We start from the raw sequence: 22014 nt of genomic DNA on the forward strand, positions 1-22014 counted from the left end.
AAAGCCACAAAAAGATCCTAACCCTACTCTCCCCTGTATCCTGATGCTGATGCAGTCAGGTATGGTTCTACAGAGTCAGGAACTACTACCACAGTCAGCACGCAGAAGCCAAAGCAACGAGCGCTACCCAGCAAAGTTCAAGAAGGCTCAAGAAGGGACAGGAGGAAAACAAGCTGTCTTGGCTACAGCAGCAGGCTCTAGGAGGCCGGCCTCCAGCCCACTGCCTCATTTATCTCCCCTTCACAAGGAGAAGCCTGGACACACATGGGTCCCCAAAGCGGTGTTAATAGCTACTGCTCACACTGCTTCTCTTTGATCCTGCAGAATCAGAGCTCCTCAGTCTTCAAGGAGTTGGAACTATTGCAATTCCATCTCTTCCCAAAGCTATTCTCTGAAGCTTGGGAATCAACTTTAAAGAATCTTCCAAGGTGGGATACAGGAAAAACTATAAGTCAAATAAAAGTTGAAGATTGAACTCAGTGTCCTTAGACTTGGTGTTCTATAGAGTGGGCAAAAAGCCAACTGGGTCTACCACTTTCAACACTGTATGCTACTTCCTAGAAGTGAGAGTTGCTTTAGGTAGTCTCCTCATCTAATTGTTAGAGATCCAATGGTCCAGCTACAAAAAACTGCCCACTCTTCCCCATGTCTCTCCCACCTCTATGCCTTTGCTCATACTATCTGTACTATCAGGAATGCTCTTGCCCACATCCCTTTCTGAAACACTTCTACCCTTCTTTTAAAGACCTGCTCAAACCTCACTTCCTCTAAGATGCCCTCCCAGAGCCACCCCAACTCCTATATTAACTTCATTTACACTCTGTTATAATATGGCATTCCTCACCCTTTGCCATTTTTAGATAGCTTATACCTGTCTCCAACAAGAAATCAGGCCCTGGTGGACAATAATAAATTTTCATAGATCTTTTCTATGCCTTTCAGCATCTTATATAAAGCAGAAATTCAGGAAATATTTGTTAAACAGAATTGGATTCAAGAAGCATTCAGAAGGCTGGGCACAGTAGCTCACACCTGTAATCTCAGCACTTTGCAAGGCTGAGGTGGGAGGATCACTTGAGTGCAGGAGTTTGAGACCAGCCTGGGTAACATAGGGAAGACCCTATCTCTACAAAAAAATTTTTTTAATTAGCCGGGTGCAGTGGTGCAGTGCCTGTGGTCCCAGCTCGTTGGGAGGTTGAGGTGGGACGACCACTTGAGCCCAGGCGGTCAAGGCTACAGTGAGCCATGATCGCACTCCTGCACTTCAGCCTGGGTGACAGAGCAAGACCTTATCTCAAAAAAAAAAAGAAGAAGAAAGAGAGTGAAGCATTCAGAGAAGCTGCTCTGCTAGTCTGACCTCAGTTTGCTATGGAACACAAGATGTTCTTTCTTCCACTTTACATGTCTTCTTTTGTTAGTTTGCTTTGAAATATTAATTCTTTAAAATAATTTTCCTATATTCCTTCCTGTGATTTTTTTCTGATTTTTTAACTGAACATAATTCACATACCATAATATTCACCCTTTTAAAGTGTAGATTTTAGTATATTCACAAAGTTGTGTAATCATCACCTCTTTCTAATTCCAGAATGTTTTCATCATCCCAAAAAGAAAACCCATACTCACAGGCAGTCACTCTCCACCCCTAACCCCAAGCAACAACTTATCTACTCTCTGTCTCTGATATATAGGATTTTAACAAAGCATACAGTAGGTGATCTCAATTGTGGTTTAATTATAACCTGAAGCCAAAATTTTATCTTCCAAAAAAAGAAAAGAGGAGGTTCTTATTTTATAAGTCAAAAGGAAAATGTGATTTGACACAGCATTGTTTTTATTTTGTTATGCTTTTCATTGAGGAAGTATATGCATAGAAGCTTATATATTGGGCCGGGCGCAGTGGCTCACGCCTGTAATCCCAGCACTTTGGGAGGCCGAGGCAGGCGGATCACCTGAGGTTGGGAATTCGAGACCAGCCTGACCAACATGGAGAAACCCCGACTCTACTAAAAATACAAAAAATTAGCCGGGCATGGTGGCACATGCCTGTAATCCCAGCTACTAGGGAGGCTGAGGCAGGAGAATCACTTGAACCTGGGAAGCAGAGGTTGCGGTAAGCCAAGATCACGCCATTGCACTCTAGCCTGGGCAACAAGAGCGAAACTCCGTCTCCAAAAAAAAAAAAAAAGAAGTTTGTATATCATCAGAGTACACCTCAATGAGTTTTTAAAAACTGAATACTGTAGTCCCCCTTATCAGCAGGTAATACTTTCCAAGACACCCATGGATGCCAGAAACCACAGATAGTAATGAACCCTATATGTGCTATGTTTCTTTATATATATATATATATATACACACACAGGTTTGATAAAGTTTAATTTATACATTAGGCAGAATAAGAGGTTAACAATAACATAATAAAATAGAATAATTATAACAATATACTGTTAAATATGTTGTGTGAATGTGCCTTTTTTTTTTGAGACAGAGTCTTGCTCTGTAGCCCAGGCTGGAGTGCAGTGGCGTAATCTCGGCTCTGCAAGCTCCACCTCCTGGGTTCACCCCATTCTCCTGCCTCAGCCTCCCGAGTAGCTGGGACTACAGGCGCCCGCCACCATGCCCGGCTAATTTTTTGTATTTTTAGTAGAGACGGGGTTTCACCGTGTTAGCCAGGATGGTCTCGATCTCCTGACCTCGTGATCTGCCAGCCTCAGCCTCCCAAAGTGCTAGGATTACAGGCACCCGGACTGAATGTGCCTCTTTCTCTCAAAATATCTTACTGTATTACATAAACTCACCAATTTTCAGACCGCAGTTGACCATGGGCAACTAAGACCACAGAAAGCAAAACCGCTGACAAGGGGGAACTACTGTATACAAATGTAGCCAACTCCCAGATTAAGAAACAGAACAGAAGCCCACTCCTTAACCACTCCCAAAGAATAACTATGATTTTGACTTCTAACAGCAGAGAATAACTTTTTTGCCTGTTTTTGTACATTTATGAATGAAAGCATATACTATTCAGTATAGAAAAGTTCTACATGGAAATTCTATGCCTTGTAATACTCACCATAATCTTCTTGTATAAAGCCATTACATTATCATCATCAAATGGTAGAAATCCACACATAAGAACATATAACAGTATGCCCATGCTCCAAACATCTGCCTGAAAGAAGGAAAAAGAAAAATTACTGAAACAAAAATTTAAACATATTTCAGAATGGTAGGACTCTTGATACAATCATAGAATTGTCACAAAGCTAAAAAAGAACTCAGATATCAACCACTTCAACCTGCTTATTCTATAGTCAGAGAACCTGAAGCTAAGGAGGCTTGTCTAAAGTCACCCAGTCAATTGGAGGCCACCCAAGAAGGCCTCTTGACTTCCAATTTAATGCACTCTCCTCCAGCTGGACTCTAACACTTAACAGAAAATAATTTCCAGTAGGCTGGGCTGGATTGGACATGATAAGATGAGACAATTCTACAGTGCTACTGAAGGTTTAGGTTACATATGAAGATTATGTAAACAGGCATGAGGATGTCTTAAAATTTATTGATAATTAGCAAGTATGACTAAGCTGTACTATAAAATTCAATGTAGAGAACTTTAATAAAGTTCAATGATTGACTTTTCAAATGTAGAGGTGGCCAGGCCTAGTGGCTCATGCATGTAATCCCAGCACTTTGGGAGGCCAAGACAGGCGGATCACCTGAGGTCAGGAGTTCGAGATTAGCCTGGCCAACATGGTGAAACCCCGTCTCTCCTAAAACTACAAAAATTAGCCAGCATGGTGGCGCATGCCCACAGTCCCAGCTACTCGGGAGGCTGAGGCAGGAGAATCGCTTGAATCCAAGAGGCGGAGGTTGCAGTGAGCCAAGATCACGCCACTGTACTCCAGCCTGGGCAACACAGTGAAACTCCATCTAAAAATATATATTTTTTTTATTTATATATATTATTCATTATATATGTATATATGTACATATTACATATATGCATACATGTAGACATATATTACATATATACATACATACATATATACATATGTATGTTATATATACATATAGAGACTAGAAATTAGCCTACCAGCACAAATAGTCCTACAAATCTCAAATATATATATATACACACACACACACACACACATATATATATATATACACACACAGAGAGAGAGAGAGAGACTAGAAATTAGCCTACCAGCACAAATAGTCCTACAAATCTCAAAATCCCAGAAAAAAGCTTAACCTTTATATGTGATATCCATGTGTCCCATGAGTCCTAAGCAGTAACTATTTATTCAAGCAGTATTTGGCCTTAGTCAGTAATGATGCCACCATTAGCTGAGGAGAAGTCACAGCTCTTACTCTCATTTGAGCCTTAGGAAATTTTTTTTTTTTTTTTTGGAGACAGGGTCTCACTGTTGCCTAGGCTGGAGTGCAGTAGCACAATCTCAGCTCACTGCAACATTTGCCTCCCAGGCTTAGGAAAGTTTTAAGAGGAAAAAAAGAAAAAGGAGATAGAAGGAAAGGAAGGAAGAAAACAAAGAAAGGAAAGAGAAAACAGTTAAAATAACTTGAGCAGCATCACATATCTGGGTAGTACTTATACTAGATAAGCCGAATCTAACCCCTAGTCCTGTCTACCAAATCATATCAAATTATTGGGACTCTACTATGATGTCTCAAGTGAATAATTTGCTTTGAAGCAAACACCTGATTACTCTTCCAAGTTGCAGGAGGTCAGAAATTGACCATTTATGCCTCAGAGATGTCAAATATTTAATCTATAAATTGAGACACGATGGCATGACACTCGTTCATGGTATTAAATTCAAAGCAGATTGGGTGCAGTGGCTCACGCCTATAATCCCAGCACTTTGGGAGGCCGAAATGGGCCTCCTCCCATCTGAGGTCAGGAGTTCAAGACCAGCCTGGTCAACATGGTGAAACCCCATCTCTACTAAAAATACAAAATTTGGCTGGGTGTGGTAGTAGACACCTGTGATACCAGCTACATGGGAGGCTGAGGCAGAAGAATCGCTTGAACTCGGGAGGTAGAGGTTGAAGTGAGCTGAGATCACACCATGACACTCCAGCGTGGGAAACAGAGCGCGACTCTGTCTCAAAAAAAAATTCAAAGCAAAGAGGTTGCACAGGAAAGAGTGAACTACATAGTGGCTCATGCCTGTAATCCACACTTTGGGAAGCGAGGTAGGCAGATCACCTGAAGTAGGGAGTTCAAGACCAGCAGGGCCAACATGGTGAAACCCTGCCTCTACTAAAAACATTAAAAAAAATTAGCCAGGTGTGGTGGTGCATGTCTGTAATTCCAGCTACTCAGGAGGTCATTGCACTCCAGCCTGGGGGACAAGAGCAAGACTTCGTCTCAAAAAAAAAAAAAACACTGGGCGCTGTGGCTCACGCCCATAATCCTAACACTTTGGGAAGCCAAGGCGGGCAGATCACCTGAGGTTGGGAGTTCCAGACCAGCCTGACCAACATGGAGAAACCCCGTCTCTACTAAAAATACAAAATTTGCCAGGTGGGGTGGTACATGCCTATAATTCCAGCAATTCGGGAGGCTGAGGCAGGAGAATCGCTTGAACTCGGGAGGCAGAGGTTGCAGTGAGCCAAGATCACACCATTGCACTCCAGCCTGAGTGACAAGAGTGAGATCCTGTCTCAAAAAAAAAAGGGTCGGGCATGGTGGCTCATGCCTGTAATCCCAGCACTTTGGGAGGCCGAGGTGGGTGGATAACCTGAGGTCAGGAGTTCGAGACCAGCCTGGCCAACATTGGTCCTGTTGGACTCAAGCAGTCCTCCCACTCCCACTCAATCCCACCAGGGTTGAGTCAAACCCTGTCTCTACTAAAAATACAAAAATTAGCAGGGTGTGGTGGCATGTGCCTGTAATCCCAGCTACTTGGAAGGCTAAGGAATGAGAATCGCCTGAACCCGGGAGGCAGGGGTTGCAGTGAGCCGAGATTGCACCATCACACTCCAGCCTGGGGAACCAGAGAGAGACTTCGTCTCAAAAAAAAAAAAAAAAAAAAAAAGACTGGGCGCGGTGACTCAGGCCCGTAATCCTAACACTTTGGGAAGCCGAGGCGGGCGGATCACCTGAGGTTGGGAGTTCGAGACCAGCCTGACCAACATGAAGAAACCCTGTCTCTACTAAAAATACAAAATTTGCCAGGCGGGGTGGTACATGCCTGTAATTCCAGCAATTCGGGAGAAGAATCACTTGAACTCGGGAGGCAGAGGTTGCGGTGAGCCAAGATCACACCATTGCACTCCAGCCTGGGCAACAAGAGTGAAACTCCGTCTCAAAAAACAAAAAAACACACAAGAAGTCAACAGAAAGATTATGTCTAGGGTTAAACTTAAAGAGGAATAAAATGATAATAACATCTCCATAGTGTTACCAACACTTATTAGAGAAAAGAAAGCAGAAAAAGTATTTTTCAGTTAACTCAAAGTACCTTTACTTCGCTGTTTTGAATTGAATATGAGAATAAATTAACTAAAATCATAAACCAAAGCAAATGCAAGTAAATCCATAAACTACCAGTTGACATGAAAAAATAACTGGCTCCCAGCACTTTGGGAGGCCAAGGCGGGAGGATCACTTGGGCCCAGGAGTTCACAGCCCCAGAAACACAGCAAGACCCTATCTCTACAAAGAAATTTAAAAAATTAGCCAGGTGTGGTAGTGCACACCTGTAGTCCTAGCTACTTGGGAGGCTGAGGTGGGAGGACTGCTTGAGTCTAAGAGGTAAAGGCTACTGTGAGCCATAGTCATGCCACTGCACTCCAGCCTGGGAGACAGAGTGAGACCCTGTCTTAAAAAAAAAAAAAGATAATAAAATAATTGGGAGGAAGAGAGAACTGAAACCATTTCCCATGAAAAATTACTGAAGAAATTAGAGATATTTACAATGGAACATGTCCTTAAAGCACGATCAGGACCGGAACATCAGAATCAACTATTTTATTAGTATTTTAAATGAAGATTCTTAAAGTCTCATCTCAGAAAACGAAACCAAAATCTCTGAGGGAGTTACCACCTTGAGCTCTGCATCATTTAGTAAGTATCTCAAATGACTCCTCAGTCCACTATCCTTTAGACACTCTGAGAAGGATAGGAAGTTGAACTAACACGGACAGGAAAACAATTTAAAATTACATAGGAAAAACCCAGATACACTCAAATCAGCAGATTCTCATCACCTCTAGGAATCTTGTGAGATCAGGCATACGATTATCACTCCTTCTGGGAAACTAAATGGAATAGTGGAAACAGTACCTCACTCCACTCAAATCTCACTCAGTCACCAGCTGTGTGACCCCGCAAAGGCACCAAATTTCTGAGCCTCAGTTTCTTCATCTTCTTTATCTTATGGGATAGGGTAACAGTATTCACTTAAAAGGATGTCTGTGGCCAGGCGTGGTGGCTCATGCCTGTAATCCCAACACTTTGGGAGGCCAAGGCAGACGGATCACCTGGGGTCAGGAGTTCGAGACCAGCCTGACCAACATGGAGAAATCCTGTCTCTACTAAAAATACAAAATTAGCCAAGCATGGTGGCACATGCCTGTAATCCCAGCTACTCGGGAGGCTGAGGCAGGAGAATTGCTTGAACCCAGGAGGCTGAGGTTGCGGTGAGCCAAGATCATGCCATTGCACTCCAGCCTGGTCAACAAGAGCGAAATTCAGTCTCAAAAAAAAAAAAGTCTGTAGAGCTTAATTGAAAATTATTAAAGGTATCCAGCATGTGAAATTCTTTTTTTTTTTTTTTTTTTAAGACAGTCTTGCTCTGTCACCCAGGCTGGAGTGCAATGGTACAATCTCGGCTCACTGCAACCTCTGCCTCCCAGGTTCAAGCGACTCTCCTGCCTCAACCCCCAAGTAGCTGGGATTACAGGTGCACATCACCATGCCTGGCTAATTTTTATATTTTTAATAGAGACAGGGATTCACCATGTTGGCCAGTCTCGTCTCAAACTCCTAACCTCATGATCCGCCCACCTCAGTCTCCCAAAGTGCTGGGATTACAGGCATGAGCCACCGCGCCCAGCCCATGTGAAACTCCTGTACACTGTTGGTGGAAATGTAAGATGGTGCACTCACTATGGAAAACAGTATGGAGATTCCACAAAATATTAAAAATAGAATTACAATATGATCCAGCAACTCCGCTTCTGAATACATACCCAAAAGAATTGAAAGCAGGATCTGAAAGAGATACTTGTACACTCATATTCCTATCAACATTATTCACAGGAGCCAAAGGTGGAAGCAATTTAAGTATCTACCAATGGATGAATGAATAAACAAAATGTGGTATATACATACAATGAAATATTATTCAGCCTTATAAAGAAAGGAAATTCTGACACATGCTACAACATGAATGAACCTTGAGGACATTATGTTAAGTGAAATAAGCCAGTCAAAAAAAGACAAATATTGTATGATTCCATTTACATGAGGTTCCTAGATTAGTCAAATTCATAGAGACAGAAAGCAGAAGGGTAGTTGCCAGGGGAATAGGGTAGGCAGAAATGAAGAATTGTTTAACAGGTATAAAGTTTCAGTTCTGCAAAATTAAAAGAACTCTGGAGATCGGCTGCACAACAATGTGATTATATTTCAGTACTACTAAACTATACATTTTAAAACAGTTAGGATGGTAAATTTTATGTTATGTGTATTTTACCACGATTAAAAATAAAAAGTAGGCTGGGCGCGGTGGCTCAAGCCTGTAATCCCAGCACTTTGGGAGGCCGAGGCGGGCGGATCACGAGGTCAGGAGATCGAGACCATCCTGGCTAACACGGTGAAACCCCGTCTCTACTAAAAAAATACAAAAAATTAGCCGGGCGTGTTTGCGGGCGCCTGTAGTCCCAGCTACTCGGGAGGCTGAGGCAAGAGAATGGCGTGAACCCGGGAGGCGGAGCTTGCAGTGAGCCGAGATCGCGCCACTGCGCTCCAGCCTGGGGCACAGAGCAAGACTCCGTCTCAAAAAAAAAATAAAATAAAATAAAAAGTATCCAGCATGATTCCAGGACTATGATAAACGTTCAGAAAACATTTGGTCCCTTTCCTATAATGCACTAAGAAGGCTACAACATCATTTCTGTGGTATTTCTGCCAAAAATACATAACCTGAATCTAATCACAAGGAAACATCAAATAAATTCAAATTGATGTACATTCTACTAAATAACTGGCTTCCTCAAAAATGCTGAGATCAAAAAAAAAAATAAAGAAAGCCTAAGGAAGTCTTCCAGACTAAAAGGGACTAAAGAGACACAATAACTAAATGCAATAACTAAATGCATCCTGCACCATATCCTAGACTGGGGGGAAAATAAAACTATAAAGGACATTATTGGTACAATTAATACCATTTGAATATGAATTATGAATTAAATTGTATCAATGTTAAATTTTGATACTAAAGTGTGGTTATAAAACAAAAGGTCTTTGCTTTTAGGAAAAATATATATAGAAGTATTGAGTAATAAAAGGATATGATGTTTCTAGTTAACTCTCAAATGATTCAAAAAAAATAATATGCATATATATAAACATAGAGAATGATAAAGCAAATAAGGAAAAATGTAAATAAACGAATTTGAGTAAAAGACATACCAAAGTTCCTCATTCTATTCTTGCACTATCTTGTAGTAAGTTAGAGATTATATCAAAATAAAAAGTCACCAAAAACAGTTCCCATCTGAATCATTTGAGGTCAGGAGTTTGAGACCAGCTTAGCCAACATGGTGAAACCCGTCTCTACTAAAAATACAAAAATTAGCCAAACGTGATGGCAGTTGCCTGTAATCCCAGCTACTTGGGAGGCTGAAGAAGGAGAATCGCTTGAACCCAGGAGGCGGAGGTTGCAGTGAGCCAAGATCGCGCCACTGTACTCCAGCCTGGGTGACAGAGCGAGACTCCGTCTCAAAAAAAAAAACAAAACGAAACAAAAAAAGATTTGGACATGTCCTGAAATAGGAAACCTGTTTAACTGAGCACTTTCTGAGCTTTTCACAACTGAAGTGTTTTTTTAATCTTATGACACTCACATCAGCAAAACTAGTACTCCAGAGAATGGGAGGAGCTGACTAATTTGATAATTTGAGATACAGCAAATATAAATCAGACAAAGCCCACTCCTTCTCAGCCTGGACTCCTACACAGGGCTGCTGGCCTTGGAGAGTCAGCTCTGGATGGACGAAGCATAGGTTTTCTCTGTGCTAACCAGCATCTCTGAAACTGAGCCTGGAACCTTGGTCTTTTGTTCTATCCAGCTAGACTAACCAGTCCAAACTATGGCACTATTTAATACAAAAGCAGCCACAACAAGGACACCAGAAATATCCCTGCTTCATAAGTATATTATATGTTACTATATTTATTGCAAGTTATTAATTTCATTTATAAGTAATCATGTCTCACTCTCCAAACAGACTGAACTCTTGGATTTACAAGATTATTTTTTACTTCATCATTATATCCCCAATGACCAGTGCCTGACTCACTACAGGTGACCAATATAAATGTCTGTTGATTATATAATGAATTAATCAATGAATAATTACCTCTGATCCAAGATATGATTTGCCTTGTATTAATTCAGGTGCTGCATAAGCCAGACTCCCACAGCATGTCTGTAGATGGTAATCCTTGTTACCCTGCCAATAAGATAAAACTGAAACTTATTAATTACAACCCTTAAGAGAATTAAACCTTGATAAACATTCCTTTTTTTTTTTTTGAGACGGAGTCTCACTCTGTCACCCAGGCTGGAGTGCAATGGCACAATCTCGGCTCACTGCAACCTCTGCCTCCTGGGTTCAAGTGATTCTCCTGCCTCAGCCTCCAGAGTAGCTGGGATTACAGGCACGCAGTGTGCCACCATGCCCAACTAATTTTTGTATTTTTGATACAGTCAGGGTTTTGCCATGTTGGCCAGGCTAGTCTTGAACTCCAGACTTCAGGTGATCCACCCGCCTTGGCCTCCCAAAGTGCTGGAATTACAGGCAATGAGCCACCACGCCTGGCCGATAAAAATTATTTGAGCACAAGCAAAGAGAACCTAGATGAAAAACCACCCCACATAATGAAGGATTTCTGCAGCCAACACAATACTCTGTATACATGTGTGCATGCACGTGTGGTCTCTGCTTCTCTGGATTCCTAACACCACTACAACCTGGCATAAACAAATCCTTTCCCCTTAGCTCAGTCAAATCAGGTTCATACTTCCCTAAATGCCCACATACATAAATAAGCCTAGCATATATCCAAGCATCCACGTCTTTCCATCCCCAAGTATCACGGGTGGGGGGAAATTTATTTACTGGACCTTATCTCCAGTATGAAATCTTTACAAATACAGAAGAGCTCTATTTTCTTAGAGGGAAAAAAGCAATATGTTACATAGAACAGTGCCTTGAAAGTCTGTTTTCTAGATGCAGTTATAAGACAAATCACTCCCTTAGCTTCCAGATCTGCTAAAATGAGTAATCTGCTCATCCTCCTCTGCCCTCCCAAAGAAATACCAAGACATAATGAAAACAAAGCTACAGTCCAACAGCTGTATAGAGTTCTTACAGCTGGCAAAGGATTTGTGAATTGTGAGATGTCATTTACACCTGAAACAACATGCCCAGGAGTGCGCTCCTCGGAAGAAGGCCGAGGCAATTCTCTCCCAGGCAACCCCGCTTTCCTTAGATGGTGTCTATGTGGGTAATTCGTGGCAGCCATAAATGAAGGCTCACAGGGTCTGTCACAAACCTTCTCCACTGCCTCCCATGGAGAACAACTTAAACCAGTTTATCTGTTCGAAGTATGTTTTCTCTTTATATGTCTGTCAATGAAAAAAAAAAAACCTTCCTTCTAGCATGTGGCTCCCAGAAAAAAGGCTCCACTGATAGTTTCTGAAGAGCCAAGGGAAGGAGAGAAGAATCAGAAAGAATCAGACATTCTGCCAAAGGGGCAAAATCTGCTTCCCTTTGCACCTAGCTAATTCTGATCGGGGCAGGAAACAGTCATGGGATTACAAAAGCCTGAGACAAGTCTGCAATTTCAACATTCTTAATGAGTGTAGACAGCTCATTTTAGAGATTGTGAGTACCATGATTAGAGAACTCCAGAGGAAGCCTCCAACAGGCAGCCACACAGGAGATCTGCTGCAGACAGCAGAGCCAGAAAGTTCAAAGTCACCTCAAAGAGAAGTTATGCTGGAGAACACCAATATGTAACCATGGAATGCAAATTAAGGAAATATATAACAGTTATAAATTTAGAAGTGCATATGGGCTTTTTCCTTCTTTTAAAAGGAAAGTGGATTGTTTCTCAAAATGTAACTAATTGTTAGTTATAGAACCATTTGGATAACAGATTTGCACTAAATACTCAACTTTTATCTAAACAAACAAAGGCATCATCTAGTGGCAATATACTCAAACTGCAAGCACTGGTCAAGTCAGCATTCTTGCTGTAATAGCCTCAAATCACCTCTGCACTGCAAATTCTCACAGCATACCCATGGAGTCTTCAGCAGGACCAATCCTAGAACTAGGGCAGTGACTCTCAATCTTGATTGCATGTTATGATCATCTAGAGAACTTACAAAAACTACCCATACCAGGGATGAAATTTAACAGTCTTCTCAATGGATGCAACCAAGCTCAATAAAGACTAAGTGGAAGTCAGGACAAAATCACACACTAAGAAATAAATGCATTTACAAAGAACATAGATGCATCTTATTTCTGCACTTACCTTGGGTTTTGCACAGAGACCAAAGTCAATCAGCTTTAATTTATGATATTCATCAAACAGCAAATTTTCCTGGGAAAACAAAGATATTTTGATAACTGTATACTGACTTCCTTATATCACATCCCACCTCTAGCCATTTCTAAAAATGATTTAAGGCTGGGTGTGGCAGCTCATGCCTGTAATCCCAGCACTCTGAAGGCAGACGGAGAGGATTATTTGAGCCCAGGTGTACAAGATTAGCCTGGGCAACACAGCAAGACCTGGTCTCATTTTTTAAAAATAAACAAATTAATTAAAATGAATAAAAATGATTTAAGGTTGTTTCTGTTAAAAAGTCTGGGTACAACAAACTGAAAATGACTAGAAACTAATGAAATGACAAGAAGTATATAAGGGAAAAGAAGGGCTGGGCACGATGGCTCATGCCTGTAATCCCAGCACTTTGGGAGGCTGAGGCAGGCACATCACCTGAGGTCAGGAGTTCGAGACCAGCCTGACCAACATGGAGAAACCCCGTCTCTACTAAAAATACAAAATTAGCCGAGCATGGTGGCACATGCCTGTAATCCCAGCTACTTGGGAGGTTGAGGCAAAAGAACTGCTTGAGCCCGGGAGGCGGGGGTTGGGGTGAGCCAAGATAGTGCCATTGCACTCCAGCCTGGGCAACAAGAGTGAAACTCCATCTCAAAAAAAAAAAAAAAAAAAAAAAAAAAAAAAAAAAAAAGGGCCAGGCGCAGTGGCTCACGCCTGTAATCCCAGCACTTTGGGAGGCCTAGGCGGGCGGATCACGAGGTCAGAAGATCAGGACCATCCTGGCTAACATGGTGAAACCCCGCCTCTACTAAAAATACAAAAAAAAATTAGCCAGGCGTGGTGGCAGGCGCCTGTAGTCCCAGCTACTCGGGAGGCTGGGGCAGGAGAACAGCGTGAACCTGGGAGGCAGAACTTGCAGTGAGCAGAGATCACACCACTGCACTCCAGCCTGGGCGATTACTCTATCACTTCCCCACGAGACTCACTAGCATAAACCATTTTCTTCTATTTTCTCCCTGGTGTTCTGAGGGTCAACTACAAGCAAACACAGTTTGTGCCAAAAGCAAATTTAAATCAAAAGAGTGAGTTCAAATCGATAAGTTCAGTATAAACAGATGGAAAAAGATAGTTTCCGGCCAGGCACCCTGGCTCACACCTGTAATCCCAGCACTTTGGGAGGCCAAGGCAAGCCCATCACTTGAAGTCAGGAGTTTGAGACCAGCCTGGCCAACATGGCAAAACCCCAGGCCTACTAAAAATACAAAAATTAGCCGGGAGTGGTGGCAGGCACCTGTAATTCCAGCTACTCAGGAGGCTAAGGCAGGAGGATCACTTGAACCTGAGAGGCAGAGGTTGCAGTGAGCCAAGATTGCGCCACTGCACTCCAGCCTGGGTAACAGAGCAAGGCTCAGTCTCAAAAAAAATAAATAAAAATAAATAAATAAATAAATAAATATATAAAATAAAAATACAGAAAATTAGCTAGGCATGGTGGCATATGCCTGTAGCCCCAGCTACTTGGGAGGCTAAGGTGGGAGAATCACTTGAGCCTAGGAGGTTGAGGCTACAGTGAGCCCTGATCATGCCACTGCACTCCAGCCTGGGTGACAGAGTGAGATCTTGCTTAAAAAAAAAAAAAAACAAGACATTTGTAAAGTCACACACAATTGACAGATACACAGAATGCTCATAAATGCATCCAAAAAGCCTACCAAGGCCAGGAGTGGTGGCTCATACCTGTAATCCCAGCACTTTGGGAGGCCAGGGTGAAAGGATAGCTTGAGCTCAGGAGTTCGAGACCAGCTGGGCAACATGGTGAAACCCTGTCTCTATAAATAACTAAAAAATTAGTCAGGCAGGGTTGTGTAGACCTGAACTCCCAGCTACTTAAGAGGCTGGGGTGTGTGGATCACTTGAGCCCTGGAGGTCAAGGCTGCAGTGAGCCAAAATTGCACCACTGCACTCCTGTCTGAACAACAGAAAAATAAAAATAAAAATAACACCTTCCAGAAGTCAAAAGAAAGAGGAAAAAAGGCGGGGTATAATGGGTCACGCCTGCAATCCCAGCACTTTGGAAAGCCAAGGCAGGTGGATCACCTGAGGTCAGGAGTTCAAGACCAGACTGGCCTGGCCGGGCGCGGTGGCTCACGCCTGTAATCCCAGCACTTTGGGAGGCCGAGGTGGGCAGATGACAAGGTCAGGAGATTGAGACCATCCTGGCTAACACGGTGAAACCCCATCTCTACTAAAAAATACAAAAAACTAGCCGGGTGTTGTGGCGGGCACCTGTAGTCCCAGCTACTCGGGAGGCTGAGGCAGGAGAATGGCGTGAACCCGGGAGGTGGAGATTGCAGTGAGCTGATATCGCACCACTGCACTCCAGCCTGGGCGACAGAGTAAGACTCTGTCTCCAAAAAAAAGACCAGACTGACCAACATGGTGAAACCCCATCTCTACTAAAAATACAAAAATTAGCCGGGCATGGTGGCCTGTGCCTGTAATCTCAGCTACTCAGAAGGCTGAGGCAGGAGAACTGCTTAAATCCGGGAGGCGGAGGTCTCAGTAAGCCGAGATCACACCACTGCACTCTAGCCTGGGTGACAGAGACACCACCTCCAAAAAAAAGTAAGAGGAAAAAAGAAATCTGATAGGTATGACTGGAGCAACAACAACAAAAAAAAGCAAACCTAAGATAGATTCCTAAACAGATCATTTGTAAACCTAAAAATAACAGGTAAATGATGCTGAAGGTGAGCATCTAACTGTGATGCAGTCACTTACTGGCTTGAGGTCCCTGTGAGCATAGCCCTGGCTATGCACATAAGCAACAGCAGATACTATCTGACGGAAGACAACCCGGGTCTCCTCTTCTGACAGGCGATCCTGGGAAATTATATAGTCAAACAGCTCTCCTCCAGGGCAGTACTTCAATAGCAATGGAATCACAGATATTGTTACAACTTAAAAAATCACTTCACAGAAATTTAAAATAAAAAAGTACACTTAACTCAGAGATATTATTCATTTGACTTTATAGGGAATGGAACCGAGTAAGGTATATTCAAAAGTACACTCTCAGGATCAAACAAGTCAATAATGACTCCAGGAATGAGAACAATAACTCTCTCTTCGAACGGTTTTATTACCAGTAAGTAGAAGTAAAACCAACTACCACTGTGATTTTAAAAAGCTCACCCAGGGTTTTATATTTTTATAGCGAAGTATTAAAACCCATTCTCATCTTAATGTACTCTCATTTAGTGTAATTACCTGAAATTTAAAAAACCAGCAGTAATTATTGTTTCTCTATCCCAAAGACCAGTGGTTTTCAATCTGTACCAGAAGGAGCCCAGGTCTACAGAGGTGTCTCAGAGGCTGCAGAACAGGTACCAGAGCACAAAGCTCAAGGCTTCCATCCCTTTCCCAGGGCAGCTCCACTTTTCTGTGAGCTGGGTTTCCATTTTAGCAGTATCAATTAAAATTACAAATGTATATAGACTTGACCTCACAGTTCCACATTTAGTTATTGTTCTTAGAGACGTACTCACTCATATCAAAAAACAGTACTTTGGCCGGGAGTGGTGGCTCACGCCTGTAAATCCCAGCACTTTGGGAGGCCGAGGTGGGTGGATCAGGAGTTTGAGACCAGCCTGGCCAACCCGTCTCTACTAAAAGTACAAAAAATTAGCCAGGCGTGGTGGCGGGCACCTGTAATCCCAGCTACTCAGGAGACTGAGGCAGGAGAATCGCTTGAACCCGGGAGGCAGAGGTTGCAGTGAGCCAAGATTGCACCACTGCACTCCAGCCTGGGTGACAGAGTGAGACTTCGTCTCAAAAAACAAACAACAACAGCAACAACAACAACAAAAAATGTACTTTAAAGATCATTTACTGCAGCAGCAGTGCTTGTAAAAGCAAAAGACTAGAAACAACTATCTTAGTCCATTTGGGCTGCTATAACAAAATACCTTACATTGGGTAATTTATAAACAACAGAAATGTATCACTCACAGTTCTGGAGGCTGGGAAGTCTAACATCAAGGTGCCAGAAGATTCAGTGTCTAGTGAGGTTCTGTTGCTCACAGTTGGCATGTGCTATGTATTCCCATACGGTGGAAGGGAGCAAACAGTCTCCCTAAAGCCTCCTATATAAAGGCACTAATCCCATTCATAAGGGCTCTGCCCTCATAACCTAATCACCTCCTTAAAGGGCCCCACCTCTTAATATTGTCACACTGGGGATTAAGTTTCAACATACGAATTTGTGGGGAATACCAGTATTCAGATCTAAATGCTGATACTATATAAACTATGACACAGAATGGAATTCTAGGCAGTAATTAAAAAAAAAAAGAGGAAGCTTTTTACAAACTGATATGAAACAATGTCCAATACTAAGTTATTAAGACTATAGATTGATATAGTGGCTTGCAAAAGCATTATGCTGAGCAAAAGAAGCCTAACAAAAGAATAAGCAAAAGAATACTGTATGAGTCATTTACATCATAGTCTAGAATAGATTAAACTAATCTGCTGTGATAGAAATCAGATGAGTAGTTGCTGGTAAGGGCAGGGTGACTATGGTTACAGGGAAAACTTCAAAAGGGCTGGAGAAAACTTTCTGAGGTGATAGAGATGTTTTATACTTTGGGGTGGGAGGTGCATGGGTATATACATTTGTCAAACTGTATACCTAATGTGTACATTTTATTATATGTAAATTATACCTCAATAGGAAATTTTTAAATGTTATACAGTAAGTTTTACAAAAAGAAAACAGCCTACTTCATATTTTCAAATAAAGAATTACAAAATAAAGAGAAATAAAAATGTCTAAAATATCTGAATGTGCTCAGATGGTCTCTAAGATCAATTATTACATGGGAAAAAAACAAGGTGCAAAGTAATAATTTGTGACCATTTGTGTCACACCGTGTATGTAAGCTACACACACACACATATAAAATACACATATAAAATATATGTAGGTATCTACCAGAGACACAAGAAGGCCGGGCGCGGTGGCTCACGCTTGTAATCCCAGCACTTTGGGAGGCCGAGGCGGGCGGATCACGAGGTCAGGAGATCGAGACCACGGTGAAACCCCGTCTCTACTAAAAATACAAAAAAAAAATTAGCCGGGCGTGGTGGCAGGCGCCTGTAGTCCCAGCTACTCGGAGAGGCTGAGGCAGCAGAATGGCATGAACCCGGGAGGCGGAGCTTGCAGTGAGCCGAGATTGCGCCACTGCACTCCAGCCTGGGCGACAGAGCGAGACTCCGTCTCAAAAAAAAAAAAAGAGACACAAGAAAAGTACATGAATGGCTCAAAGAAAATTTGAGGGCCGGGCGCGGTAGCTCACTCCTGTAATCCCAAGCACTTTGGGAGGCTGAAGTGGGCAAATTGCCTGAGGTCAGAAGTTTGAGACCAGCCTGGCCAACATGGTAAAACTCCGTCTCTACTAAAAAATACAAAAATTAACCAGGGGTGATGGCACATGCCTATAATCCCAGCTACTCAGGAGGCTGGGGCAGGAAAATCACTTGAACCCGGGAGGCAGAGGTTGTAGTGAGCCAAGGTTATGCCATTGCACTCCAGCACTCAAAACAGTGTGAGACTCCATCTCAAAAAAAAAAAAAGAAAAAAAGAAAAGAAAATGTGATGACTAGGGTGGGGCATAGTTGCTCACGCCTGTAATCCCAACATTTTGGGAGGCCGAGGAGGGAAGATCACTTAAGGCCAGGAGTTCAAGACCAGCTTGGGCAACAGGCCAAGACCCCCATTTCTATTAATAATATAATAAAATTTAAAAATTAAAGAATATTGGATGACTGGGATGTAGGGGAAGAGAGGATTTTGTTTTTTAATATATACTCCCTGTACCTTTGTTTTTGAGACAGGGTCTCCCTCTGTTGCCAAGGCTGGAGTGCAGTGGTGCAATCATAGCTCACTGTAGCCTGTATCTCCCAGGCTCCTCACCTGAGCCTCCCAAGTAGCTGGGACCACAGGTGTGCACCGCCATACCCAGCCTTTTTTTCTTTTTTTTTTTTTTTAAGTAAAAACAAGATCTCACTATGTTGCTCAAGCTAGTCCCAAACTCCTTAGCTCAAGTGATCTTCCCACCTTGGCCTCCCAAAGTGCTGAGATTACAGGCACAAGACACTGCACCCAGCCACTCTCTTGTACCTTTTAAATTTTCTCTTAGGTTCATGGATGCTTGGGAGATTTTAACAATTCTTTTTCTTTTTTGAGACAGAGTCTTGCTCTGTCACCCAGGCTGGAGTGCAGTGGCACGATCTCAGCTCACTGCAAGCTCTGCCTCCCAGGCTCAAGTGATCCTCCTACCTCAGCCTCCCAGGTAGCTGGGACTACAGGCATGCACCATGACAACTGGCTAAGTTTTTGTATTTTTTGTAGAAATGGGGTTTTCCCATGTTGCCCAGGCTAGTCTCGAACTCCTGGCCTCAAATAATCCACCAGCCTTGGCCTCCCAAAATGCTGCAGTTACAGGCGTGACCCCCTGCGCCTGGCCCTAAGAATTTTATTTGAACAAAGGGATCACCTAAAAATATAAAGAGGTTTTAAAATTACCAAAGAGGTTTTAAAACAAAGAGGTTTTAAAATGTGGGCCATGTAGGTATATCTACAGTGTAGTAACAGGAGAAAATAGCTCTAGATCCAAAACATTCAACGTTATAGTTTTTTTGTTTTTATTTTTTAGAGACAGGGGTTTGTTCTGTCACCCAGGCTGGAGTACAGTGCCACTACCATGGCTCACTGCAGCCTCAAACTCCTGGACTCAAGCAATTCTCCCGCCTCAGCCTCCTGAGGAGCTGGAATGACAGATGCGCACCACGCGTCATCACACTCGGCTTTTTTTTTCTTTTTTTTTTTGTATGTAGAGGCAGGGTCTTGCTATGTTACTGAGGCTGGTTTTAAACCACTGGTTTCAAATGATCCTCCCGCCTCAGCCTCCCAAAATGCTGGGATTATAGGCATGAGAGGACCTGGCCAAAATTATGATTTTTAAAATATGCTTTTAAAACAGTGCTGTCCTGTGAAAATCATGTGCAAATTACATATTATTTGGCTGAGACTAACGAAAACTAAACAAGTTGAATAATACAAGTTCTAAAGACATCTTTCAAGACAAAAATGGCAAGTTAAAAATTGAAATTGCTTGGTTTACATAAAAGACACTGGAAGCTACCCAGTGCTGTGGGTTGAACTGTCACTGGATCAGGGTAAGCCTAATCCTTGGGTCCTTTTAAGAAGAGAGACATTTGGACAGAGACACAGCTACACAGAGAGGAAAACACCATTTGAAGACTGAGGCCAAGATGGAAGTGGTGCATCTATAAACCAAGGAGTGCTAAGGACTGCCAGCAACTACCAACAACTAGCAAAGAGGCAGGAAACAGATTCCCCCTCAGAACCTCCAGAAGGAACCAGCCTTGCCAACATTTTGATTTCAGACTTCAAACCTCCAGAACTGTCAGACAATGAGTTTCTGTTGCTTTGAGCCACCAAGTCTGTAGTAATTTGTTCCAACAGCCCTAGGAAATTAATATACCATATAAAACTAGAATGAGGCTGGGCACGGTGGCTCATGCCTGTAATCCCAGCACTCTGGGAGGCCGAGGCGGGCAGATCACAAGGTCAGGAGATTGAGACCGTCCTGGCTAACACGGTGAAACCCTGTCTCTACTAAAAATATAAAAAATTAGCCAGGCATGGTGGTGGGCGCCTGTAGTCCCAGCTACTCAGGAGGCTGAGGCAGGAGAATGGCGTGAACTTGGGAGGTGGAGGGTGCAGTGAGCAGAGATTGCATCACTGCACTTCAGCCTGAGCAACAGACGGAGACTCCGTCTCAAAAAAACAAACAAACAAACAAACAAACAAAAAAACTAGAATGAGTCCTTCCCTCTAGAAAATTCTAACATATTCTATCTACTAAACCATACTACCCCATTAGGGGTGTATTAGAAAAATGACATTTACATTGAATCTCCAATTTATTATATACATCTATTTGATCTAAATTGATACAAATGGAACAAAACAGGTAAGTCGCTTAACATCTCTTCTAATCTTTCAGGTGAAATGTACTTTTCTCTTTTACTATTGATAAAGTAATCAACTGTTTTCACGTATCTGGAACATACTACTAACCTCAAGAACCATGAATATTTTGTTGGCTGTCTCTAGCACATGGTAGAGTTGACATATATGCTGATGTCTCAGGTTCTTCAAGGCCTCAATCTCCGTTTTGATCCGGGGCAAATCACTCTGTGACAAAACATCATATGGAATGAGCAATAAACTTATTCAGGTGGTGTTCCAAGCTCCAATACTAACAGCTTTAATACTAAGTAGCTGGCCGGGCACGGTGGCTCACGCCTGTAATCCCGCACTGTGGGAGGCCAAGGCGGGCGGATCATGAGGTCAGGAGATCGAGACCATCCTGGCTAACACGATGAAACCCCGTCTCTACTAAAAATACAAAAAAATTAGCCGGGCTTGGTGGCGGGCGCCTGTAGTCCCAGCTACTCGGGAGGCTGAGGCAGGAGAATGGCGTGAACCCGGGAGGCGGAGCTTGCAGTGAGCCGAGACTGCACCACTGCACTCCCGCCTGGGCAACAGAGCAAGACTCTGTCTCAAAAAAAAAAAAAAAAAAATACTAAGTAGCAAAAGCTATCAAAAAGTCCCCAAAAAATTGTCCAACACTACAGAAAAATATAGCAAAATTTATTTGCATGTACATAAAAAGGGCATTGGAGATTTTATGAAAGACAGGTTCAATGTGGGTCAACAGTACAACATCCAGAAAACAATCTCAGACTCCTTAGAAGGTTAGCATTCCAAACAAGGGAAATGACAGAAACACTACTCAGTTATCATGCCTGAGCTACCACTTTCAGCCTCAGCAACACCATTTAAGAAGTATGCTGAGCAAAAAACCAGTGAACTTAGGTGAAAGGTATATGGGTATTCACTGTCTCAGTCTCCTATCTTTTCTGAGGTCTTGAAACTTTCAAAATAAAAAGTTGGGTGGGGAGAGGAAGATAAGCCAAGCTTTAAAAACTTTAAAGGACAGAAGCCTAGAGATATCATCAAGTAACAAGTAAAACTTCATTATAAAAAGGTACCCTGAGGCAGGGCGCAGTGGATC

General features: G+C 42.6%; 1 protein-coding gene across 21 annotated transcripts in view; it reads right to left on the bottom strand.

The window, feature by feature from the left end:
• MELK (maternal embryonic leucine zipper kinase) overlaps positions 1-22014 on the bottom strand; it is a 105696-nt gene that overhangs the window by 66296 nt on the left and 17386 nt on the right. For 5 of the 21 annotated variants that reach the window (XM_055293695.2, XM_055293705.2, XM_055293699.2 and 2 more), the window contains 5 exons: positions 21015-21131; positions 15626-15769; positions 12812-12880; positions 10624-10716; positions 3077-3175 (listed from right to left, as the gene is read on the bottom strand). In XM_055293695.2, coding sequence (XP_055149670.1) covers positions 3077-3175; positions 10624-10716; positions 12812-12880; positions 15626-15769; positions 21015-21131 — 522 coding nt within the window. Of the gene's footprint in view, positions 1-3076; positions 3176-6223; positions 6341-10623; positions 10718-12811; positions 12881-15625; positions 15770-21014; positions 21132-22014 lie in introns of those variants that run through there. The other 16 variants (XM_055293696.2, XM_063609745.1, XM_063609749.1 and 13 more) reach the window with 7 other exon arrangements.

The sequence above is a fragment of the Symphalangus syndactylus genome, chromosome 9 (assembly GCF_028878055.3).
Source record: "Symphalangus syndactylus isolate Jambi chromosome 9, NHGRI_mSymSyn1-v2.1_pri, whole genome shotgun sequence".
NCBI classification, from domain to species: Eukaryota; Metazoa; Chordata; class Mammalia; order Primates; family Hylobatidae; genus Symphalangus; species Symphalangus syndactylus.